The following is a 25507-nucleotide window of genomic DNA, read 5'->3' as shown; positions in this document are numbered from 1 at the left end:
TATTTTTATGTCATACATCGAACGATCTGCACGCGCAGCGCCCCATGGTAAAGTTGGACCCTTTTCCTGAATTTAAATCGCAAACTCTGAGAAATTTCTAGCTGTTTTAGTTTATGTGACACCTAGCTCACATATAAATATGTTTTTTATCAGTTTTAAATCTAACATGGTTGGATATAACAGTTTTAATGAATATAAAACAGTCTTAATATCTTTGTTCAAATTACAAAATGATAAAGCACATTTCGTTATATTTACGACATTAAAAACATTTTTTACTATTATGTCCTTTAGCAACCCTATAAACTTCTTACAACAAATTAATTTGAATAGATATATACATTGACAATTAACAGACTGATAAATACTAAGGCGGAGGTCTAACTATAAAAATAAATTAGATTAAAATAGTAAATTGCATCCCGGATCAATAAGACCCCAGTTATTCATTTAAGGGTTAAGTTGAAGTTGTGTTTTCCTTATGCATTGTGATGAAAATCAATAGCTAGCAAACAAGTGTCTTGGCATGAAATAAGACCACCACATAGCATTTAAACATGATTTATTGAACAAGACCTCAATACAAAGATCATGGCCTAAAACCTGTTTGTAAATTTTGAAGAAAGCATTTAGGGACAATTACATACAAAGCAATAAGAGTTGCCAATATTCTAGAAAAAAAACAATGAACTTGGCTATAAAAAATTTCCCTGATTTGATATTTTAGGTCGTTATTATGTACAATCATACATTTTCTGCACACTGTCTACCAGCATTTTTATTTGAATGGGGGGAGAAAGAAATCAGCTCGCAAAAATTATTAAATACGAAGACATGATGGATAAACCTAGCATACTGAAAATAAATCAACTATAATTATTGTATGGGACTGATTTTAAGTAACAAAGTTATTCACAGATTCTAGATAGGAGTGATGTTGATGTCGTAAAATTACAGACTGAAATACGTTCTGTAGGATGCACAAGATGACTGGAAAACCCTTCAAGAAGTGAGAAATGTTTGACGAATCTCTTTTTGTAACAATGCCTAATCCTTTCACTGAAAAGTAAGGCTAATCTAGCAATGTTATCCCCAGCGTGACAGAAAAAAAGGTTTTATTTAATCTTCAGGCATTTTTAATAACCAAAGCCTTATTAGACTTGAATGCAGAACCTTAAAATTTAAACAAATCAGAAACAATTTCTGACAAGAAGTCTGAAATAGTACAAGTGAGTTTTTCAGAGAAGTGTGTCTGGGCTGGGCGTTGGCGCATTGATTACTCACCTATAAGACGGCTGCCCTACTTGGACCCTGGCCTTTCGGACAGCACTGCGTCCTTAAGTATTCAAAGCACACCTGGAGCACTTCAGCTTTGAGTAAGAGCGTGCGCCTCGTCTCACCTTACTGGAAGTGCTTCAAAAAGACCAAATGCCACAGAACAAGCCAAGGCAAATTCTCAAATACCAAATTTGAACTGTCCCATCAGTATGTAAGAGACTTCAAATGGATATTTACTAGCAGTGTATCTTGATGCCAAACTGGTTAGCTCAACAGATAAAATCCCAAAGCATGAGTACTGCTCCAAGACACCAATCTCCCTCATCATCACTGTGTGTTGGCTTTATTAAAATAACTTGGGTGTGGGTCTGATCTGAGCATCTCTAGCAACTGTGCTAGAACTATTGAGGGGAAGTGTATGATTGAGGTGCAGGCGTGGTTGGGGCCAAATGGCTTTACCTTAGCGGGGACCACGTCCGAAGCATTGTGGGGCGCTAATTCTCTTCCCCCGTCATGCTCAACTTGGGTGTCCTGAGGCCTGGGAGCCATTTTAGCTGTAGTTAGCGAAAAGGGAAAATGTGGCTGGAACAGCAGTAAAAATAACAAGACACATGCAACTATTTATAAAAATATACAATAGTTACAATACAATGTTGTTTACAATCATTGGTGTGAAACCCTGGTGTGCTGAAATAAGCTACACCACCACCTTGTTTTGACTGTCACTATCATACACAATATCGAGAATATCAAATCTCAAAGTCAATGTTTGTCTGTGAGGTTTAATTAAATAAATGCAGTCAAATGTTACAGGTGTCACTGCGAGTGGTGAAAGTATGGGTTACATGTGCTCAGTGAGTTTTGTGTGTGTACCCCACCATGTTTCTTTGGAATGAAAGACTGAAGACTGCCTGAGGGGCATTCTAGGGAAAGAGGACATACATAACATGATTAAACAAACCATTCTCTTTACCATACCTTTCAATTACAATTATGCACAGGTTTCATTGTCAAGTTTTTAAAGGGAAGCTACTCAATTGTCATATGCATCGCAAAACCAGAATAATGTAAATGTTGCAAAGATTAACGCTCTTTTCAAAGCTTAATGTAGATTGACTTGAGTAGATTCCCTTTATTAATATATAATTTGACAACAATGTCATGTTTGAAACCTCTGGCTAACTGCATAAACCTTAACCTAAATTAAATATTCAGACAAAGTCACTTTCACTTTATAGTTGTATAACATGAGTGTTTAATTGAATTGCCTAAAATGCTCAAGAACTGGGACAAGACATTTTTTTCTTAAAGAACAAAAATACAATGTGGTTTAAAGCAATTCAATGTTTTCACGCTCAGAACCAATTGCCATAACACGCCTGAAGGTGCCATACCTAATGGCTTTTACAACCCATCCCTTAATAACTAAATGTTTCCACCCAAAAGCCCCTGAAATTTTTTCAAACGACTCGAAGGATATAGAGACTACGATAATTGGTCAGAGAGCAACATATTAATTGCATGGGGCTACTTTAAAAAAACAAAACAAAAAAAAAGAACGTAAAAACCTTTAGAGGGGTTATGACCCATACATGTATATATATATAACCAATAACAAGAGTATACTGTCCATGTAAGAGAGAGATGCAAGGCCAGAGATGGCAGTTGTACGCTTTTTAATTCCTGCAAAACATGCATAATTGCACCTGCCAGGCTATAGGACCAGTTCGTTTTGCTTTTTAGCAACAACGACATCTCCGGCTCATTCAGAGTCAATATGGGTATCCAAATGAACAGCATTCAGAATGAATGAATAGGCCTAGAGAGTAACAAACACGAATGTACCCTCTGCGATGAATACAACTTTCCACTATTTCTAAACTCCGAACTGGGAAAAAATAACACCATCTGCACTAGTGAGTATTTTTGTTTTGTTGGTACTGATACACTTAAATGTGGTGAGGCCCCTCCCACTCAAAAATTATTATAGGAAATGGATCCAATATGTGTGATTGCGGTCTATATCGTATGTAAGCTAAACGTTCTGATCCAAATTGTTAACATTCTGTGTTCACACTCACTCACAGACACACATACATTAAACAGGTCCTCTTTATAAACCATCCAAAATATGCTGTGCCTTATAAGTTTAGCATCTGTGAAATTAAGCCAGTCTAAACTGGCAATTTTACAGAACAATTTTAACTAACCACGAACCCATGTTGTGAATTCAATACACTGTATCTGATCTGAAGGTTTTACAAAAGTCTGAAAAATCTTTACAAAAAAAAGCGTTTATTTTTTTGAAGGCACAGTCATTTGACTTTGAGAATGCTGAATCTGACTAAGTGATCAACGAGTGCTTTCATCTACAAAACTGACTGATGAAATATTTGAGCGCTTACAAAAACTTAAACTTCTAACAAGATATCTCAGAATCGATGTTTTCTTTAAGAGTAAACATCTACATTCTGTACACGAGAAATCTGACATTATGGGCAAATTTGACGTAATAATTCAATTAATCCCTTTCCTCCGGTTTCATCTGTTGTCAAGTAGGACCAAAACAGACACATACAAGCACACAGAGTTGTGAGGGTGAGGTTGTGAGAGCTATCGATAAGGGGATTCAGATGTGTGTTGGGGAGGATAGTCAGGACGACGTAGGAGGGGCTCCTTGTGTATTGAAGATGGCTCATACACTCTTTGTGAAGCAGCAGTGCCCGGGGCAGCCATCTGTTGCACATCCACTGGGCCTGGAGACACCATCGGCATCGGAGGTGGTGGTGGCGGCGGCGGCGGATAGTTGTACTGGTACTGCTGATAATGCTGGTACTGTTGGTATTGTTGGTACTGTTGGTACTGCTGGTACTGTTGGTAGTACTCTGCATAGCACCTGGTGTGAAAAATAACATGTGCTTTAAAACATATACATTTACAAACATAAAAAGTGGCTTAAATTCAAATATTACCTTGCGATTGGGTCTCCATTTTTAACTGCGGGTATTTCTGGTCCACCAGGTGGTGTTGGAAGCAAGGCTCGCCGTTTGGGTCGCGTCTGGGAAAACGGCTGTGAAACCGGGTCAGGCAATAACGGGGTCGAGCGTCGTATCGGGCTTCGGTCTCGGTCGGATTTGGTCACAGCCTGCTGTTCGGCGAGTACTTGTTGCCCCTGCTCGAAGAATCTGGCCCGGGCGGCTTCGAACATGGCTTGGGGGTCAGACTTTGTGCCTCCCATGGTCCCATAAGCTGGACTGGCACTGTACATAGAAGAATTTGCACCATAGGCAGAGTTAACAGCAGTTGCAGCTGACGGCGCCTCTTCTTCATTTGGGTAGCCGTCGGACACTTTGTTCTTTCCTGAGCTGAGCACCTGGTCTGCGACGGCACCGTAGACCTGACTAGCCAGAGCACCATAGACTGCAGCACTAACAGGCTTGCCGTCAACCCTGGAAGTGGTCAAGTCTTTCAGAGCTGCAAACGTTGGGTCGCTGCTAGCTGTGTTGTAGAAGGAGTTGTGGACGCTCTGCTGCACCTGAAGGGGAAGCCCGGCTGCGGCTGCAGCGGCTGCTGCGAGAACAGCCGCTTGACTCTGGTGGTGTTCCATTGAAGGCCTGTTTATTGGGCATTCACCTGCAAAATGGCCGTACGCACCGCAGCTGGCACAAGGGACCTTGTTTGCAGTCTGCTGTCCTTTTGAGAGCTCCACTGAGAGTTGACGTCCCATATACGAGGTACCTTGAAGACCCTCGATGGCTTGTTCTGCATCCTCTTTGTGCTCCATGTACACAAAGGTGTAGCCTGCTAAAGACGAGGGCTTAGCTGCAAGACACAAATTCATCAGGTTACAACACTTTGACAAGAATGATGTGAGTGTACACACAGGCACATTATATAATGTGCCCATGTCTATGAAAACCCAGCTGAAGTTATTTCTTGTGATTTATTACAGTTTGTGAAAATACACCATTGATTTCTTTAATATTGACTTAAGTAAGGCAAGCAAATGCAGCGGCAACTCACTTTTCACTTTGTCACAGTCAAGAACTTTGCCGTAAATCGAGAAGAGATTATAAAGGTCTTCGACTGTACAGGAAGCACTCAGGTTCCCCACGTACACTTTGGTGGAATTAAGCGGCCTTCCTTTGGATTCCTCAACTACAAGGTTCTTTCCACGATAATCTTGACCATTCAGATCACGGATGGCACGGTCAGCAGCCCCTTCTCCCTGCAGATGGACAAAGGCAAACTGCCTTAGTACAGTTATGTTCACCACTTCTCCGTAAGGGGCAAAAAGTGCTATAAGGTCATCTTGTGTTGTTTCCAAATCCAGATTTCCAACAAAGAGCTTCACTGCGTTGCTGTCGTCCATTGCAACACAGCATACCTAGAAATAGGGAACATGCCTTATTTGCTACCTTTTTGACCTATTTCACTTTAGAGTTTACTTTAACCGTCTTTAAATTGACTTGAAAGTTAAGATTTCACAACCTCTAAGTGTCATACTTGTAAACATGGTGGGTGTAATCTGCGCAGCGCCGTAATTTCTAGAAAGCGCTGAGTTAACGACAGATGGCGGTGATGATGTATTCACATATAGTATTAGTTAGCTGACCATAAACATATCGTTTTAAACATTCGTCCCTGTGAAACATATTAAACTGCCTATTTGTGTACATATAAGCCCCAAATGTGTAAAAATGCGAAATTAGCATCTTCGTTGTTTGCTAGCCACACGAACGCAACGCTGATAGCATAGCTAGCTCGTCAGCATCCATAAACAAAGAAATTACAAATTTAACTGGGGATCACACTCACATTGAAAACAATCTTGGATAAGAAATTAAATCGGGAACACTTGACTAAAATGCAGAGATTTGGAAAATTAAGATAACAAACACGACCAAAGTGTTTTATCGACCTCCTTACCTAACGCGCTGAAAAGTCTTCATATCCGTTTCCCGACTGAACGGCGGTGCTCATGTTGTTAAGTCCGTGTAGTCAAAATAACTGAGGGAAAGTTCCGACCTTTGTATTCCGAGGGGAACGTTAAAAAATATTTTCATAACAAAACATTTTATAAAAAAAAAAAATGTATATCCGACGCACGCCTGATGCAAGATTTAGCTGTCGGACCATTAAGTACGTGACGCTGTATTGTAATGTCAAAAAGGTAACGTGGAATGATGTCAGAGAGCAAATAATCACTTAAATTAATTTAATTTTAAAAATTACCTATGTCCAAGACACGTGTTATCTTAACATTTTGAAACAAATAAGCACTTTTTAAATAAATATGGCTGTAAGGATTTAAATAGAACATTCTGCAAATATTTCACAACTGAACAACAACCAAATTAACAATTATCATATTTATTGACTTTATTATTAATGTTAAAATTATTGCTAATAGTCAACGCATGCGCATGTTGATTCAGGTGTGAACGTCCCTCAACGCTCGCCGCACAACCGCAACCTGGAAACCACGCACGCGTGTGGGAAGACGAAAAAACGTGAAGTGTCATAAGTTTCTTACGGATTGCTATGCTGCATCCGTTTAAACGTCTGCAAAAAGGGGGATTTACTAGAAACTTTTGCTCCACTTAGGCAGTCCTGGAGTTTCCACATAGCCTACACAGAAGTAACGTTAATTAAGAGATTTCCATGGATCTGACACTTTGGGACATCTAGCGATTTAGTAGAAGTAACTTATTATATTGCCATTCTTCAATAAGCGATGGAGGTACGTGTCTTTAATTCTTTAGGATGTGTGTTTGGTTGTCTGTTTGATATTTTAAGAGACATGTGGCATTAACACCTAGTAAAACATTAGCTACTTTTATATAGGGTTAAGATCAAAGTTTGCGCATGAATCACAGAGTTAAAGAAGAAAGAATGCAGATTTTATTGATATGGTTTAAATAAATATGATTGACATAGGATCTTTTAGTTCCTTAAAAATGGCTGAAAACTGACATCGCTAATGCCAGTATGTAGCCTATATTCAGACTGGCATTTTAAATGTACAGTGCATGTTTTTGTTTGTTTGTTTGCTTGTTTTGTCTATACTGTATACCTGACACGCATTCCATGCTTAATCTGGAATAGTCATTTTCACTTACTTTTTATAAAGCTTTTATAACTACTGTACTAAAAATCAGAGATAAAATCTCTTTGGAATAATACCTCAGTTATTTCTCTGACATCAATGAGATTAAAATGAGGGCAATAGAAACTATTGCTTAACTCTTTCACAAATGTCTCCAATAAAATTACAGAAGATTTCAAAACATTTTCACAATCTAAGCTCAGATTTGAAAAGTTTGCAATCGAAAGTCATTATAATTTATCATCAGATTTGGCCAAACCAGGATTATTTTACCTATATGCAATTTTAGGTGAAACATGTCCGACTAAGTTTATACATAATAAAAAACAACTCCTTCAAATTTCTATGAGCTATGAAAGAACAAACTCTTAGTTCAGATTGTTCACCACAGTTTATGTTGTTGCAGCTCCTCAAATATCTCACTGAAGTATGAAGTACCAATTATAAAACCTCAACTTGAATTACAAAACAGAGATAATAATCACAATAATCAGCAGTGCATGTTTAAAGGCTTTCTTCTCATGTCTGGACTTGCATGGTCCATGCACAGACTGGGACTTTTGAAGTTTTTCCATACTTTAGGTAGGTCGTGTTTCTCGGCTTGTAAGCCACATACATGGACACGACTACTGAGCCTGTTTATTTCTCCATCAAAAATATCATATTTTAATATTTATTATTATTAATAATAAAATAGTTTTTGTATCAAAATAACTTTATTTACATGTGAGTACACAAAAATATTTTTCAAAGATTTTATATCAATAATGAAAGAAAATATGTGAATGTCATGCTTTTTTATCATGAATAGTTTAAAAAAATTTAGTTGAACTTAGTCAAATAAAATTAAAAAAAAAAATTGTCAGAGACACAGGCAAGTGCTCATGTTTTTATCCCCTCCTCTAAATCTTTGTCAATTGGTGTCACTGTTACTTAAGTAATGTGTTACTTATTCATAGTTGTATACATTACTTGATCTAATATTTGGTAAAATTGGTTTTTTTTTTGTCTACCTTTCCTCCTCGGACAAAAAGTCCCCTGAGAGAAAATGTAATACACACTTATGTTACACTTAAACAATATGTTCTTTATCTTATGGGTTTTACTGCCGTTATGCTCTCACAAACACTCTTGAAAAATGTTACATTTATAACTTTTACATTGTCAGACTAGTTTTGAGCTTTTTGAAGAAAGGATCATGAGTCATGACCTTTCCACAAATTCCTAATAGTGGAGGTGTGTGTGGGAATGCCAAGTAGCATATGTAGGCCTTTGTTGCTATAACAACCATCCTCTGCTGCCAAAAAGTTTTTATACAGGCCCACACAGTTAACCATTCTCGTGTAACTAATAAACAAGTTTAGTAACTAATAAAATACTTGTTTAGTTAGATATTATTAGTTTTCACTCTTAAAAATGCTCTTAAACGGGTTTGTTGCAGTAGCAGAACCATTTTTGGATCACTAAAGAATCCCAACAGTTAAGGGTTTTTAAAGGGTTAAATGTTTTTTAAGGGTTCTTATCTTTTAATAGTCTCTCAAAACAGAAAACTTCTGTCCATGTTAAAGTTTTTTTAAGGAACCATTAAGCCATTTTTGGTGTAAAATCTTAACAGTTCTGCCCTGAAATTAGGAAAATTTTGATAAAGGAATGAATGAAATATTAAAAGTGCCTGTTTGTATAAGCAGTCTTTTTCATTGGAACAGACCTGCTTCACGCCTTCATAAGGTACTTTTATGTAAAATCTCTGTTCCTCTTCCACCAGGTTTGAATTATGTCACCTAAACCATCAAATCTATGTTGTGTTGGTATTATGAACAATGCTGCGCTTTTCTGAATGAGCCGTGTGAATGCAGAACAAAAACAGTAGAGATGTAACATTAGTCATACAGTGACACACATAGTCAAGTGATCCACAAGGGAGATTCCTATGAACTCAAAAGAGCAGCGCTCGGAAGAAATAACTGGCCACATGAGTTGAAAATAATAATTCTAGAAAAACATAAATCTGAGAAATAGACACAAGAAAGAAACAAAGATGCTCCCGATTTACTGTAAGACGGTGAACTCACACACAGTACAGACATCCTCCAAAATTGGCAGCCACTTCCTTTTTTTGCCAAGTGCTTACGTAGAGGCATCCGCAAGGGGAAAAACAGACTCTCGCTCAAAGGAGCTGACTTGAAATCTTTTACTAAACACAATGCTTGGAAATCTTCTTGTTTTTAAGATGCAGGGTGACCCTGTTTATGACTACCCTGAAATTAAGGCTGTGGGAGACAGGCGGGCGTGTCTACAGAGAGGATCATTGAAGAGCATCAGTGTATTGGACCGACTCTTGCTCACTCACCCCGTGTGGCTTCAGCTGTCCATAAACTCAGCAACAGCTTTACACATCCTGCAACGTGAGCCCCCCGGGGTGAGCACATTTATTACCTTCTGATGTGAAAATAAATACAATATAGCAAATTTACAACATACTTTTGGTACTTTGCAGACCTTCCTGGTGAGAAAGTCCAGTACATCGCAGAGAAAAATGCTGTGCGTTCGACTGGCAGATGACAGCATGCCATCTTTTTTTAAACAGTTTCTTATCCAAGAAGAGGACTCTGGTGAGTTTTAGTGTTTTTTATATTAAAATAAATGTATTGCTCCTATAAACTCTAAATCTTCATAACTATGAATTGGACAATTACTTATAAGTTTACTCAAAACTTTATAATAGCTTATATTACAAATTAAGTTGGTAACTAATAATAAGTAATAAATAATAAAGTATTATTTGAATGTTCAAAAGCAGAAGTCATCCGCTTGTAGTGACTAAATTCCTGTTGTCCACCTATCAACAGCCTTTTCTTTAGAAAGCTCAGCTATCAATTTCCCAGACCTGTGCAGACTCATTGCCTTCTACTGCGTGAGCCGGTATGTCTTAGTATTTACTGCATGTTGTATCTATGGAAATAGCATGGCACTCCTCAAATATAACTATAATCTGTATTTTAGGGATGTCCTTCCATTCACCCTGGAACTGCCTGAAGCCATAGCCAGGGCTTCCTCACAAAAACAACTAGAGTCAATCTCTCACATGGGTGTGGGTAGGTACAAGTTGGATTGTCTCTTTAATGAATTGCATAAGTTTGTGTCTGGCATTTTATGCTGTTCCTACATGTAGATTCAAGATTTTATTTGTTCCGTACACAGTTATATGCCCTCTAAAATATGCTGGGTTATTTTTAACCCATTGTTTGGTTAGAAAGGAACAAACCCATCCGTTGGGTTGAATTTATCCAGAATTTTTTTCTTTTTGACACAACAATGGGTTAACTTAAAACCCACTGGGTTGAATTTGACGCTTTTTGACCCAACGCTGGGTTTAAATTAGATGTACAACCAGCAGTGAAATGTAAATAAGGCATACTCTGTATACTGTGTAAAGAAAATGTTTTCAAAATGTATAGGTATATACTGTATACAGGTGCTTATCATATAATTAGAATATCATCAAAAGTTGATTTATTTCACTAATTTCGTTCAAAAAGTGAAACTTGTATATTATATTCATTCATTACACACATACTGATATATTTCAAATGTTTATTTTTTTGTAATTTTGATGATTATAACTGATTATAACTATAATTTGGGGAAATCCTAAATTCAGTATCTCAGAAAATTAAAACTATTGTAAAAAGGTTCAATATTGAAGACACCTGGTGCCACACTCTAATCAGCTAATTACCTCAAAACATCTGCAAAGACCTTTAAATGGTCTCTCAGTCTAGTTTTTTAGGCTACACAATCATGGGGAAGATTGCTGACTTGACAGTTGTCCAAAAGTTGACCATTGACACCTTGCACAAGGGGTGAGGACACAAAAGGTCATTGCAAAAGAGGCTGGCTGTTCACAGAGCTCTGTGTCCAAGTACATTAATAGAGAGGCGAATGGAAGGAAAAGATGTGGTAGAAAAAAGTGTACAAGCAATAGGAATAACCGCACCCTCGAGAGGATTGTCAAACAAAATCCATTCAAAAATGTGGGAGAGATTCAGAAAGAGTGGACTGCAGCTGGGGTCAGTGCTTCAAGAACCACTATGCACAGACGTTTGCAAGACATGGGTTTCAGCTGTCACATTCCTTGTGTCAAGCCACTCTTGAACAACAGACAGCATCAGAAGCGTCCCAGAGACAAAAAGGACTGGACTGCTGCTGAGTGGTCCAAAGTTTGTTCTCTGATGAAAGTAACTTTTGCATTTCTGGTTTAAGGACCTGAGAACTGCCACACACTGAGTGACTCCATGTCACACTGCATTGCAGCAGTAATTTAGGCAAAAGTATTGAGTGCTGTACATGCTCATACTTTTCAGTTGAAATCCTTTCTTTGTATTGGTCTTAAGCAATATTCTTATTTTCTGAGATACTGAATTTGGGACTTTCCAAGTCGAGCATTGCATTAGGTTCCCATTATATAATATAGTTCCCTGGCTACAACAAAGTGCATACATATAGCAGGTCTCATGTCTTAACCCATAACCAAGACCCATATTTTTTGCACTGTTATTGTGATTCTCCACCAATTGAGCCACAGGAACAATGTATTTAAAATAATTTTATTATAACTTGATGTCCTGCTGTATTCCACAGAGTTCTGGAGTTCACACTTAAATGTTCGTGGTCCTCGTAATGGACCTCCCGTCGCTGACAAACCACTGCCCCCACTTCCGAACCCACAAGACTGCTCCACACCCAGTAACGCAAACCCCACCCCATTCCAGGAGCTGTGTCCTATTAAAACAAGGGGTCCCCATGAATTGAATTATGGTGGAGGGAAGGGTTTGTGTTTCATCAATCCTCTTTTTCTTGAAGACTACCCCGGTCGCAGCGCCATCAGCCGGCGTCATCACTTCAAATCCAGCCTGAAGGTTCGTGTTTCGACTGAGCATTCTAGCCCCCTATCACCACCTGTTATCCCGCCCCCTCCACCACCATTACTGGCTAAAGCCAAATGCAAAGCAAGATTAAAAGCTGCAAAGCAGATGACCCCACCTGTTGCAGTTCAAGTGAGCGAGAAGACAGAAACTGCAGACTACCTGCAACCTTGTGTCGCATTACGGAAAACGGCCTCCCCTGTAGTCATACCTACTCTTTCACCTACTGCTGAGGAAGACTACCAATGTCCTAAAGCATTTCAGAAGGTATTGACACTACATTTTTACTTTGGTTACACAAGCATACAGTTGGATTTTAGTAAAGGTTTTGAAAAGCTAATGAAATTGCATGACATCCTTTTTGTTGAGGTATTTTCTACTGAAATTGAACATTTGGTTGGGACATTTTGAAGAATAAGCTAGTAGGCTTTTTACGGCAAATTACCATGATTAGAGGGACACTCTCATTCAACAGGGTATTTGATTGGACAAGATGATTTTGTAGTGAAACGGGAGTTTCTCAAACGAAAGGCTGCATCCTGTGGAGGTCGCATATGCAGGCTGCATATCATCAAGCTGAATAACTGTCAACTTTATAATTGTTAAAGGGACATTCCACTTTTTTTTAATATATGCTCATTTTCCAGCTCCCGTAGAGTTAAGCATTTGATTTTTACTGTTTTGAAATCCATTCAGGTGATCTCCGGGGTTGGCGCTAGCACTTTTAGCATAGCTTAGGACAATCCATTGAATCTGATTAGACCATTAGCATCGGGCAAAAGAATAACCAAAGAGTTTTGATATTTTTCCAATTTAAAACTTGACTCTTTTGTAGTAACATTGTAGTAACTATACTCTCATTCTGGCGTAATAATCAAGGACTTTGCTGCTGTAACATGGCTGCAGCCTGCGCAATGATATAACACACTGCCCGAAAATAGTCCCCTGCCATGGAAAGTAACCAAGGGGACTATTTTCAGGCAGTGCAGATAACTCTTTGGTTATTTTTTTGCGCAATGCTAATGGTCAAATCAGATTCAATGGATTGTGCTAAGCTATGCTAAAAGAGGTACCTGCAGACCCGGAGATCAGCTGAATGAATTTGAAAATGGTAAAAATCAAATGTTTAACTCTAGGGGAGCTGGAAAATGAGCCTTCCGTTTCTCTGTCTGTGTCATGTACACACATCCTTAAATGCATACATCTGCTAAAGGTCATTTTTGTTTACTTTTAGGAGCACACCAGCATAACAGTCATGGCCAAAAGTGATATTCGAGGAGGTGAATGTGTACAATATTTGCTTTAAATTTCTCCTTATACAAGATAGAAAAATACACACATTCATATCAAAATTTGAGGTGTATGGTAAAAAAATGGACAAAACACTACTGCATATCAGCATATTAACTACAATTTTATCTGTTATTAATATTTTTTGTGCATATATACAAATTTTTATGCATCTTTAATAAAATATTTGAATAAAGAGCGAAGATGTCAATTGTTAAAAGTTGCACATCACTTTTGGCCACTACTGTTTATGACATACAGTAAAAGATATAAACTAGGCAACTAAATGCAGTGATATTTAGCATCTGTAAGCCCTAATTTGTTGTGTGGCTTAGGCCCACCCAGAAACCCTGGAGCCGAAAAGACAGGAGGAAGAAGATGATGAGGAGGAAGGGCTGGTGCTGGAACAGCGACACGCACCATCCCTTAGTGAGCTGGACAGTAGCAGTTCCCTCAGTAGCCTCGACGAACCAGAGGAAAGTCCAGAGCGTCCTTCTCTCACACGAGGCACGAGCAATCCCATCATCCCCTGTCGATCAGCTCCCCGCAGGTCAATTTTTGCCCTGCGCAAAATGAGCGCCGCCTTCATGTCTTTTTTCGTGCCGGAGAAGCGTTTGACACGGATGGTTGAGGACCTGTCTCGTGACCGCCGCATGGCGTTCGGCGCCCTCGTTCAGGATTTTCTGAGGCAGCAGAGAGAGACGTTAAAGCGCCAGCGCTTGACCTTTGCCGTGCAGCTACTTCAAGATCTGCGCCTCTTCATCAATCAGGCCAAGGCGTTCCTGCAGGAGTGCGGAGAGCTTGAACCGCCCATAGAGACTCTCCTGCCTGAAAATGAGAAAGGTACATATGACTAGAATGTATTAATGTCTCAAATTTAAAAATAACACAATAACACAAGCATTTCCTCACAATATGCAGACCAAGCCCTGGAGAAAGCCATGTTTCGCTGTGTGCTGAAGCCCCTGAAGCCTCAGATCGATGCAGCACTGAAGACCCTACACAAACAAGACGGTTCCTTCCAAAGAATGGAAGACAGTTTGCAAAGAGCTAAAGGAGAATCGCCACAAAAGCTCTTTGGGGTGCGGGTGAGCGTACCCGACGCCCAGGGCATTGAGAAAATTAAGCACAAGCTAACCCTAATGCAGCGGGCTTACTCACCCATCGACAAAGTGCTGCTGCTTTTGCAGATCTGCAAGCTTATTTACAAAGCCATGAAGAACAAATCAGGTAAAGAATCGCAAAACATGCCGTTTATTAAAATCCATATGTGCTCTGTAAAATATCAATCATGCTTTTTTCCAAATAGGTCAAGAGTTTGGAGCAGATGACTTCCTGCCTGCTCTTTCCTACGTGATGGTGTTATGCAACATGCCGGAGATTTCTCTGGAAGTTGAGTACATGATGGAGCTTCTGGAAGGCTCTTGGCTTACAGGAGAAGGTACTGGATCAGAGATACCTTCAGCTCTACAGACTGATTTGAGTTTCAAATCTGCATTTTTTCTAAGTAGTAACACAGTTAACCAAGCTCACTCTCTTGCAGGGGGTTACTATCTGACAAGTCTCTATGCTAGTTTGAGCCTGATTCAGAGTCAACCAGAGGCTGTGCCACCATGTGGCCTTACGATCCAGGCCAGAGAGTCTCTTAAGGAATGGAGTCGGCGTAGGAGCAACGAAACAAATCACAAGGAAAACAAACTGCACCAGGTTAGATCTGTGATGTCAAAAGGGGATAATACCACCCCTTAATCTGCACTATCCATCCACAACACTGCCATTTAGTGCAGAGATCAGCTCATTTGCATTTTAAAGGGCACATCCAAAATGGCACATTTTTGCTCACACCTACAAAGTGGGCATTTTAACATGTTGTAATAAATTACCTATATGATATTTTTAGCTGAAAATTCACATATGTACTCTGGAGACACCAAAGATTTATTTTACACCTTAAAAAGTCTTGTGAAAATGTACACTTTTCATTTGTTCTGTTCCACAGAAATTTGTAAAGGTGCTGTTTCAAGATGGGGAGAGTAGTATGGTAAAAACTCTGATGTGGAGAACTGGGGTCAGTGGTGAGGGCATGGCTCAGCTCTGTGCTGTGAAGTTTGGGGTGGACCGGCCCGAGGATTACAGCCTATACTGGAGAAAAGACGGACAGTTGATACCTCTACCACTTAATGCACGGTTTCAAGACGTGCAGAGCATGAGTGCAAGCGGGGTTCCCCTTATCTATCAGGCATCCAATCAGGATGAAAGATCTCAGAAACTGACCAGAGGAGGCGCAGTGGATCTCACAGAAAATACTTCCTAATGTCTGACTTTTGTGAGATGTCATATGTGTGCCACGGAGTCTTTTTTTTTGTCTAAAAAGCATGAGCAGTTTACAATGAATCACTTTTGCTTTCAAGGGATAGTGCGCCCAAAAATGAAAATTTGAAATGGTTTACTCACCCTCAAGCCATCCGAGATACATAGGTCCATCATCTTTCAGACGAGCACATTTGGAGGTATTTAAGGAACTGCTCTTCCAAGTTTTATAATGGTAGAAAACGGGAATCAGGGAATAACTTCTGACTTTAAACCCCCAAAAAGTGCATCATCCATCCTTCACAGAGGTAATCCACACGGCGACAAGGTGTTAATAAAGATCTTCTGCAGGTAATCAATGAGATTTTTATAAAGTTCGAAATATGTATATTTTTCTTACAAAATTGCATCGATTACCCACAGAAGACCTTTATTAACCCCTCGTAGCCTTGTGGATTACTTCTGAGAAGGATGGATGCACTTTATTGATCTTTAAAGTTGGGAGTTATTCCCTTTTTCTACCATTATAAAGCTTGGAAGAGCATTTACTAAAATAACTCCAGATATGTTCGACATATGCATTAGAGTTCTCAACTAGTTGGGTCGGCCCAAAAAACCTGATAGGACCCGTGGGTTCGGGTCAAAAATATAAGTAAATGACTCGGATTGGATCTCGGGCTTAATCTTTTCAGCTCAGTGGAAATCTTTTTTTATTAATTATTGCAGCTGTTCACCGTAAAGAAAGTCTGGCTGCTGCGTGCCACGGGAATCATGGAGAGGGGCCGCTGCGTGCACCCTTTAGCCTGGAGAAGAAGATGGAGTTGGTGAAAAGTAAACGTGCCACAGGTGAATTCACCATCGCTACTACAGGAGTGGGAAAATCAGAGGTCTGGAAAGTGTTTATATATTTAAAGTTTTTTCCTGTCATGATAATACGTGTATGAGGAGAAAAAAGGGAGGGGGGGTGGCGGTGTCGGGCTGCGGGACAGGTTTAGGTCAGGTTGTAATTTTCAGGCCTGTTGAAAACTCTAATACGGGGGTGAGAAAGAGAGAACATATTACTCCTGTACTTCAATCTCTACACTGGCTTCTGGTCAAATTTAGGATTGATTTTAAAATTCTCTTGTTTGTTTACAAGGCATTGTCAGGCCTTGCCCCCCAGTATATTAGTGATCTTATAGTTCCCCCTCTCCTTTTAGAGTTCTTAGGTCTTCCGATCAATGGCTTTTAAAGGTACCTCGTTGTAATTTTAAGTCAAAAGGAGATTTAGCTTTTTCCGTGGTAGGTCCAAAACTCTGGAAGAGTCTCCCATTCCATGTGAGGTCAGCTCCATCGGTTACAACTTTTAAGTCTTATTTAAAAACTCATTTATTTTCTTTAGCTTTTGAATAAATTATGTTTGTTGTGTTGTATGATTTTAATATTATTTTGTAAAGCACTTTGGGACTCTGTTGTTTAAAAAATTTGCTATATAAATAAAGTTGCTTGCTGGCTAATATGCATATTGGATGGCCTGAGGGGGGTGTAAATCATGGGGTAATTTTGATATTTGGCAGAAGTAAACGCTTATACTAATACAATTATAAACTATTTTAGCATTTGTAATGAAACTGAATTTTATAAAGATTTTAACTGTATTTTTACTGAATATATTTAATGTTGACTGTATGAAAGATCACATGTGCTGCATGTCTATTTTTTGTGTCCATTATTGGGAATTATGAGCTTAAATTATATGACTTTTTATTGTTACATTATTATATTATTTATTTTAAGTCCGTATTATACATTATTAAGTTTTAATACAATTTGAATAAAAGCAGGAACATTGATACCTAGTTATTATTGACTAGATTTACTACTTTATTCATGTTTTAGGCATGTTTACTGATGTAAATACGGTGTAAAAATAATAAGCTTATACGTTTTTAATGTAAGAAATGGTATTGTTTTTGGATTTGATGTTATTGTTTGCTTTGTATAATAAGTACAAGACAGTGAACACATTGAAAAAGCTTTGATTTTATTTGGTTACAACTGTTTGGTAGACGGTTGTCACCGTCCACAACAACACTGAACACTTTGACACAACACGCTTTTGGGGAACCAAAAGTCTTATCCTTATAAAGACCTTATTCTTAAGTGCAAATGTAACCGTTTCCCCTACAGATCGTCAATCGGATTATAAGCTCTGACAAATGTGTTATTTCTAGTAGTGCAGAGTTTGTTTCTATTTTAAAATAGGTTGAAAAGTATTTTTCGTGTTTGGATTACATAAATGCCACCCTCACGTAGCAAGTTCACTCTTGCCAGCACTTTCACACGCTTTCACATGTGGGAAGTGTGGGCTGCGGTCCGATCCTACGCAGGAACTGAAACTTCTAATCAAACTCTATTTAATGTGAAACAATGGCAGCTCCGATTAGAGAAGCTGAGATTGTGACGGGGAAGGTAAAGCGCTGTGTGTTATACGGTACGTGTGCGTCTATGTGTTCAAATGTGTTTTTGTTCTTCTTCCTACATGTAGAGCATTTTATAATCACTACTTCATTCTCCACCTAGCAGCCTTTTGCTCATTTCTCAAAGTTCCTGTGGCTCATCGTGGTCTTAGATTTGTCCAATTAGATTTTCAAAGAATGCAGGGACCTCTTAGCACCAGCAGGTGGCATCACAAGAGCCCATTTCCAGCAGCTGGGCCTCAACCTCCTCGCTATCGTCAGGAAAGCGTTCGACGAAAGACTGGATCAGCCCTGCAGCACTGCCTTCATACTCGACAAGCTCCACAGCATCATCTACATAGACAACAGCATATTAATCCTTTTGTGTACTCCACCTGGTCATTTTGGTTAATGAAGCAAGCTGAAAACATACCTTTGATGTGAGTGTTGGCTTGGACAAACATCTTGCGAGCTTCCTTGCGGAGCAGAACGGTCTCTCTGAACTTCAGGAAGTCATGGGAGCCATCGGCAGTAACTGCAGAGTACCCTTCATACAGAGCCCTTCCTCCCTCAACATCAGCCGTGGACTTGTGCACCTTCACAAAAAAAAAGTTAAATAATAGCACATGCATGCTTATGCTATGTTTGGAATAGTATTATAATAGTACATACTAAGACTCAGATGATCTACATTTGACAAAATAATCTGTGCAATTCACGTATTCCTTCACGTACCTGCAGTCTACAAAGAAACCTCTGGATGGCGCTCTTGCCCACCGTGTGGATCTTGCTGCGGTCCAGGGTTATGACTGCATCCGGCTTTCCGTCAGCCCCTGTGCACTCCTTCAGATCAACCAGGCCCTCTCCGGCCTCCAGCAGTACCCGCAAAATCACAAACCGGGCCTGCATGTGGGCCTGCGGGAGACACACAAAGACACATCAAGGACAAAAGAACTTGCATGAGAGGTGAGCACCCTTAGATGTGAACGTTTCTATCCTACCTGTCTCCAGCTCTTGCTCTCAGGTGTGTAAAACTCAAGCCCCAGCAAACCGGCACGCACCATAGTCAGCCAGTTCACATAGACTACTTCCTCTGCATCCTCCCCCTCATGCCCGAAAATACTGCAGCACACGTTAATCACTCAGCATCTGCATCTATACAAATCAACGAATAGACGAGATGTTAAATGACTTACCTGAGCACCTGCTTGTTGAGACACAGGTAGAGGCCGACGCACTCGGCTCTGCACTCCTCGTAGGAGGAGGCAATAGTGGAGAACTTGCTGTCCCATGTCTCGTTTCCCTTGTACCAGCTTGAGATCTGGATAGCAAAAGAGACTTATTAAGACTTGTAAGCAATAGCTGAGGCATGGAGATGAAAAATAAAAGCTGTCACTCACCAATTCCCCTGTTTCTGGATTACGAACAGCAGTTTTCTCAAAGTTGAACTTTCCCTTATCATCCTGTTTTATGACAAACACACACAAATAAGATGAAGATTGTTTGTTTTAAAGGGCACCCATTACGCAAAATCCACTTTTACAAGGTGTTTGGACCTAAGTGTGTGTTGGCAATGTGTGAACACAACCCCCTCACAAAGAAAAAAATTCACCCACTCATTTTCTTTTAATTCCCTTTAAACCAAAGCAGTGTTATTAGATATGCTGTTTGTGCTATATTATCTTATCAATGTGATGTCACACTGATAAAGCCCCACCCACAGCCACTGACTGACAGTCTGGCATTACCATAATTTCCACCCTCAACGAGCTATATGCTGAGATTTTTGCATGTACTTAGAGGGTTTTGCAGTGAAAGACAGTCAAATTAAAGTTAAATACCAATAAAACTAATAAAGCCTTTTCATCGTCATTAAAGTGAAATTACTGAACCTAAACATTAAAATGCCCTTTTATAAGAAACTAAAAGAGAGTTTTGCATCTAAACTCTTCACATCTTTTTGATCTGCAAATGTCTTTCTCACCTGAACAAAGAGTTTTCCACTGCCATGACCAAGCAGCTCATGGAGTCCCACCTGCACCTCAAAAGAAGGCCCTTTCCATTTGATATACAGGTCCTGCAAGACAGACATAAGCATTTTGAGACTCCATTACTCATGATGGATTTATGAGAAAGTCTTATGTACCGAACATTACCTTATCGTTCTCCTCAAGAAAGGTGAGCTTGTCTTTCTGCGTGGCATACGCAACCGTCAGCACGTTTCCAAGGGACACGTTCTTAAAACCTTCTGTCTGTCTGATGTCATCATCTACAGTAAGATAAATGTGTTTGGGTTCAAACTTTCACAGATCATTTATCAACCAAACCTATCTGCATATGTTGTTAAAATGGCTCACAGTTTGGAATGTTGATTCCTGCCGGGATGCCGCTGCCAGCAAAGGTGAGCACATCCAGAGAGGTGAAGTCTGGCTTGAGGAAGCGATCCTTCTCGAAGGCTGCAGGCCAAGGCAACTCTGGAAGTAAGACCTCGGCTGAGCTCACCAACTGAGAGAAGCGAGCGCTCATGGCTTTGTTTACAACTGCAACAAAACCTGAGGATGTGGGGACAAAAAGGACACAGGTGGTTATATTCAATGCAACATTGAGACTTTAAGCAATTTGTATGAATATTTGAGCTTACCTTCAAATTCACCCCTTGAGCCAAACGGATCTCTGTAGCTCTCAATGAAACCAATGTAACTGTTGGGAAGAAAGTGCGATTTTAAACCTTGTTCGAACCAACAAATCTTTATGGCTATTTCAATTGGTAATGTCAGATCTGTTGTTGAATAGTCTCAGTCACCTTTCCACAATGGGTCCTTTGTCTTTGATCCAATAACGTGATCCTTCTTTATGAGCTTCCAGTGAGCCATAGGTAAAACTGCGAACATATTCCTCCAGCATTCGCCTCTGGTTCTCATTGGCTGCATAATCCTAAGAGAAAACAGCCTTTTACTTTTTGCTAAATAAGTTCATGGCTATTCATTTGTACCCGAAGATACTACAGATTTAGCATTGCTGTTGCAAACACCTTGGCTTTCTCCAAGTTCTGGCTCACTTTCTCCATAAGAAAGGCATAATCGCCCCGCTGAACAATGAACACAGCATCCTCAAACTCATATCTGCCACAAGATGTTTCGCCTTCCCCCTCAACAGCACAGTCTGTAGGAAGAAATGCAAGTGGGAAAAAATGCCAGTCAAGGAAAGAATTGCAACAAATGGCACTGATGGGTTCATGCACACCAGATTGATCAGATTTTTTCACAGAAAAGGCTTAAGGGTAGTCCAGACTAAAACACATGTATGAGCTGTCTCAAAACTCAATAACTTGCACTGTCAGATCTTAAAATATGCCAGTGCCAATGATTTGTTTCAAGATACACACCAGTAATGTCATTTTCAAAGGCATGTTTATAAAAGATGCTTAAAAGAAAAGAAAACACCACCATTTTTCAATATTTTACTATGTTTATAACTCAACTTGACGAATTAATACATACACTTGAACTTAATCTTTGTACAGCGCGTTGTGACTGTGTTAGCATTTAGCCTAGCCCCATTCATTCCTTATGATCCAAACAGGGATAAATTTAGAAGCCACCAAACACTTCCATGTTTTCCCTATTTAAAGACTCTTACATGAGTAGTTACACAAGTAAGTACTGTGGCACAAAATAAAACGTGGCCTTTTTAATAAGCAGATAAAAAAATGAGAACTATATTGTTTGGCGGAAGAGCATTTAGTTTGCAGAACTTCGACCTCGGGCGCAGTAATATTAACGGACGTTTGAGTGAGAGGGGAAGGAGTCAGGAGTGAAGATGTTACTGCACGCCGAGGTCGAAGTGCTGCAAACTAAGCGCTCTTCCCCCATACAATAGTGTTCTAATTTTTATCCGCTTAAAAATCACCATTTTGTTATTTTGTGCAACTCGTGTAACTACTCATGTAACAGTCTTTAAATAGGGAAAATGTGGAAGTGTTTGGTGGCTTCTAAATTCTTCCCTGTTTGGATATTAATGAATGAGTGGGGCTAGGCTAAATGCTAACACATTCACGACACGCTGTACAAAGATTAAGTTCCTGCATTGAATCAAGATAGGTATGTATTAATATGTCTAAACTGAGGTAAGAACATGGTAAATATTGGTGTTTTCCTTTAACTAAGGCCTAGTCCTGGCTTTAGCTAAGCCTTGTATATGAAAACTGGCCTTTATAACAGAAATACTCACCTTTTTTCACGGCAGACGCCAAACGCACCTCATAGCTCCGTTTCCCATCTACTTCAGTCTTGAACAGTCGGGTGTTGTAGGCACTCAGGTTCTAAAATGACAAAGTTTTCAAATGTATAACACAAATGATTCACATTACAAATGTTATCTTTCATCAGTGCACTATTTTGTACCTTAGAATCCAGAAATTTCTGCGCAAACTCTGCGTCTTCTAAGCAGCAATTCCCTGAGAAGTATGTTGTGATTCCCTGGGAGGTGACAAACATCAAGTTATGTACGTGAAGAAAAAAGCGAGATGGCTTTAGCAACTACAGCTTGTTTTTTACCTTCTCCCCCAGTCCGAGCTGTTTCTGCTTGTCCTCCAGGGAGTAGAGAGCCTGGGAGCAGTTGTTCCACAGCGCCTCCATCTCATCAGGGTTATCTTTGAAGGCCTGACTCTCCCAGACCAGGGCCTTGAACTTATCCTGTATGTTTGAAAAAATACGCACAGGTTATGATCACGTTATCTTAGGATATGGGATGCTAACAAACATTATGAATGGGTATCACATGCCACAAACAATACTGCCACGTGCCACATAATATATAGGACACTTGATGTATAAAATCTATTGCTTAAATGCATTGCAAGTTGCTTTGGTGATAAGTGTCAAATGCATGAATGTAAACGGTTTACCTTTGGTAGATTGGGAATAAATTTGGTGTCCCCAAAAGACTTGTAGTTCCCCATGTTTGCATAAAGGCCGGCAGTATATACGAGAAAGGCCTAGAAACAGAGAAAGAACTTCAATGCAACATTTAACACAAAGAGATTTTAACACTACTAATACTAGACTAGATGCAAACTAATATAAATAACCAATCATCAATCGCTGTTCGTACTGTTTTACATTGGCCTCACATTGGCTTATCGGTTGCATTTTTTCTTATTATAGGCATCAGCATCGGCCATTAATAAACCCATATTGGTTGACCACTAATTGGTACTCCTGTATTTTTTCAACAGGTAGAGCATTGTGTTTCCAATAGCATGGGAAACATACAAACTGATGTACTGTATAATCTATTCCGTTCTTTGAACAAAATCATACATGTAAATGTTTTTTTTTTTTTGTGATCTCACCTGATAGTCGTCTGCGCTCAGTCCAGCTGCGGTTGCCACTGCCTCCAGCTGTGCTGGTGCCTGTTTGCGAAATATTTTTTGCAGGAGTACATAGATGTTGGCAGACTCGGGAGACGTCTGAATCAGCACAACCAGGCCGCCGTACCAGGAGGCCCGGGAGAGGTAGTGTGCATATAACTGCTCCTTGGGTGAAAGCAGCCTGAAAGCCTCCCGACAGTCCAGAGCAGAGATCCCAATATCATTTGGGAGGTAGTACTGTGAGTCCACCATTTCACTATGTAGGCAGCTTGATCTTTTCCACTGGAAATACACAAGAACATGGAGCTTAATTAGTTCAAACGAAAATGAAAAAATTTACTAACTTGAATCAAAAACAGGAAACAATGCCGTCTCCATACAATTAAAGGGAATAGAAACTGGGGCTGTTATTCACCAATACTTTTATGTCATTTTGTGTTTCAAAGAAGTAATAAGACTTACCACTTAAGAAAATACACCATGATTAATTGTTTAATTTGTAATAAAATCTATAGTAACTACAAATATAGTATTGTCTCACTATATTAATCATATTTTAACCATGCAATGTGAAAAAAACTACAGTAATATAAATGGTAATGGTAACTACACTGTAACAAAACCGTGTTGAATTTCCTAGGGGACACCAGAAGAAGGGCAGTTAAGTATGGCACTTTTTAAATTAATGAATAAACTTACTCTTTAAGTATATTTGAACACATTGGTTGAATTAGCGGTACGTTTATTGTTTATAAATCGCTTCACGTCACATCTGTACATGTGAACTTTAATTTTTACATATGCGCGCGCGCCGACATATGGCATGATTTTATTATTTATTTTATTGTACTATAAGTTGAAACTTTGACCGTAAGGGTCAATTCTAGATTGTAAAGATCACGCCTGTTCCTGTTTCATTTTGAGACTGTAACTGTCCTGCTAATAGTGTTAGCACACTTGATAGCCGGTCTATCCTGTAACATTAGAGAGAAACAATGACACCTCACAAATTTGTGCCACACAAACAAAAACGCGCTCGTCAACTGTACAAATTTGCTACAATCTATAATAGTGATCCTGCGTCCCTACGTTAATCAACATCTCAGGTCTTAGGTTAACAGCACAAGTTATACCTGAATTGTGCGTCCAATCCTGTCAAAATGCAACACCAGCGTCTGAATTCACTTCCGCTACTCATTCAATTGAAAGATCATCCCTCAGCCAATCAAACAGCGAGAAAGATGACTGACAGCCCGACAAACCAATAACAGCAAATAGAGAAAGGGGCGTAGAGCTGTAGAGAAAGAAAGAAAGAAAGAAAGAAAGAAAGAAAGAAAGAAAGAAAGAAAGAAAGAAAGAAAGAAAGAAAGAAAGAAAGAAAGAAAGAAAGAAAGAAAGAAAGAAATTAGTTTAGTTTTAGAATATTAAGGTTCGGCCTATTAAAATTTCACTGGCAGATTAATTTCATTAATATGGCCAGCTTTCTAAATTTTTCCAACTTTCTAAAATTAGTTGCTAAAACACAGAATGTTATTTTGTTAATTAGAAATTATCACATTATTTATTTTTTATTTAGATTGTTCTTTTTTATTGTTTGATTTTGCTGTATTTGTTTATGGGAAATTTAAAACTACATTTAAAATTTACTTTTTACTTCAAACATTTGTTCTGAAAATATACTTCAATGTATAAATCGGTACTGAAGAGATGAACCACAATGGGAAAAATAGCTCAAAGAAGCAACATGATAATGGAAAGCCCCACAGCAGTAATACCATCTGTGAAA

General features: G+C 39.2%; 3 protein-coding genes across 5 annotated transcripts; 1 reads left to right on the top strand and 2 right to left on the bottom strand.

Annotated features, from left to right (window-relative positions):
* Positions 1–545: 545 nt before the first annotated feature.
* Positions 546–6274, bottom strand: rbm14a (RNA binding motif protein 14a). Of its 3 annotated transcripts, XM_065287102.1 has the most exons (5): positions 6208–6274; positions 5302–5665; positions 4251–5100; positions 3980–4174; positions 546–2201 (listed from the first exon to the last, which is right to left on the bottom strand). In XM_065287102.1, the coding sequence occupies exons 2-5, from the start codon at positions 5648–5650 to the stop codon at positions 2120–2122; spliced, it is 1476 nt and encodes a 491-aa protein (XP_065143174.1). In that variant the 5' UTR covers positions 5651–5665; positions 6208–6274; the 3' UTR covers positions 546–2119. The 3 variants fall into 3 exon arrangements, with proteins under 3 accessions (XP_065143174.1, XP_065143172.1, XP_065143173.1); XM_065287100.1 differs by having other exon boundaries at positions 546–4174; XM_065287101.1 differs by having other exon boundaries at positions 546–4174; positions 6097–6225.
* Positions 6275–6778: 504 nt separating this feature from the next.
* On the top strand, positions 6779–17744 carry rin1a (Ras and Rab interactor 1a). The gene is made up of 11 exons (XM_065287099.2): positions 6779–7021; positions 9618–9806; positions 9885–9999; positions 10237–10309; positions 10391–10482; positions 12029–12579; positions 13938–14445; positions 14524–14832; positions 14912–15043; positions 15146–15309; positions 15602–17744. Exons 1-11 carry the CDS (start codon positions 7016–7018, stop codon positions 15914–15916), a joined length of 2454 nt encoding a protein of 817 aa, XP_065143171.1. The 5' UTR covers positions 6779–7015; the 3' UTR covers positions 15917–17744.
* Positions 17745–17914: 170 nt separating this feature from the next.
* dpp3 (dipeptidyl-peptidase 3) lies at positions 17915–24944 on the bottom strand. The gene is made up of 18 exons (XM_065287098.1): positions 24855–24944; positions 23704–24003; positions 23257–23346; positions 22907–23044; positions 22754–22828; positions 22581–22671; positions 21382–21512; positions 21154–21284; positions 20992–21050; positions 20708–20902; positions 20507–20619; positions 20335–20427; positions 19751–19813; positions 19547–19671; positions 19352–19472; positions 19086–19265; positions 18784–18946; positions 17915–18704 (listed from the first exon to the last, which is right to left on the bottom strand). The coding sequence occupies exons 2-18, from the start codon at positions 23971–23973 to the stop codon at positions 18562–18564; spliced, it is 2181 nt and encodes a 726-aa protein (XP_065143170.1). The 5' UTR covers positions 23974–24003; positions 24855–24944; the 3' UTR covers positions 17915–18561.
* Positions 24945–25507: the final 563 nt, after the last annotated feature.

The sequence above is a fragment of the Paramisgurnus dabryanus genome, chromosome 18 (genome assembly GCF_030506205.2).
Source record: "Paramisgurnus dabryanus chromosome 18, PD_genome_1.1, whole genome shotgun sequence".
Taxonomy (NCBI): Eukaryota; Metazoa; Chordata; class Actinopteri; order Cypriniformes; family Cobitidae; genus Paramisgurnus; species Paramisgurnus dabryanus.
This window is presented reverse-complemented; position numbering and strand designations above follow the sequence as displayed.

Coding starts and splice junctions, on each gene's coding strand:
- rbm14a (XM_065287100.1), bottom strand. CDS start 5,650: ATGGACGACAGCAACGCAGTGAAGCTCTTTGTTGGAAATCTGGATTTG. Junction 5,101..5,301: donor TGACTGTGACAAAGTGAAAA/GTGAGTTGCCGC, acceptor TGTGTCTTGCAG/CTAAGCCCTCGTCTTTAGCA. Junction 4,175..4,250: donor AATGGAGACCCAATCGCAAG/GTAATATTTGAA, acceptor TTTTCACACCAG/GTGCTATGCAGAGTACTACC.
- rin1a (XM_065287099.2), top strand. Junction 10,310..10,390: donor GCCTTCTACTGCGTGAGCCG/GTATGTCTTAGT, acceptor TCTGTATTTTAG/GGATGTCCTTCCATTCACCC. Junction 12,580..13,937: donor GTCCTAAAGCATTTCAGAAG/GTATTGACACTA, acceptor TGTGTGGCTTAG/GCCCACCCAGAAACCCTGGA.
- dpp3 (XM_065287098.1), bottom strand. CDS start 23,973: ATGGTGGACTCACAGTACTACCTCCCAAATGATATTGGGATCTCTGCT. Junction 22,672..22,753: donor AGAAATTTCTGGATTCTAAG/GTACAAAATAGT, acceptor TTGTCATTTTAG/AACCTGAGTGCCTACAACAC. Junction 21,513..22,580: donor GGCGTCTGCCGTGAAAAAAG/GTGAGTATTTCT, acceptor TTCTTCCTACAG/ACTGTGCTGTTGAGGGGGAA.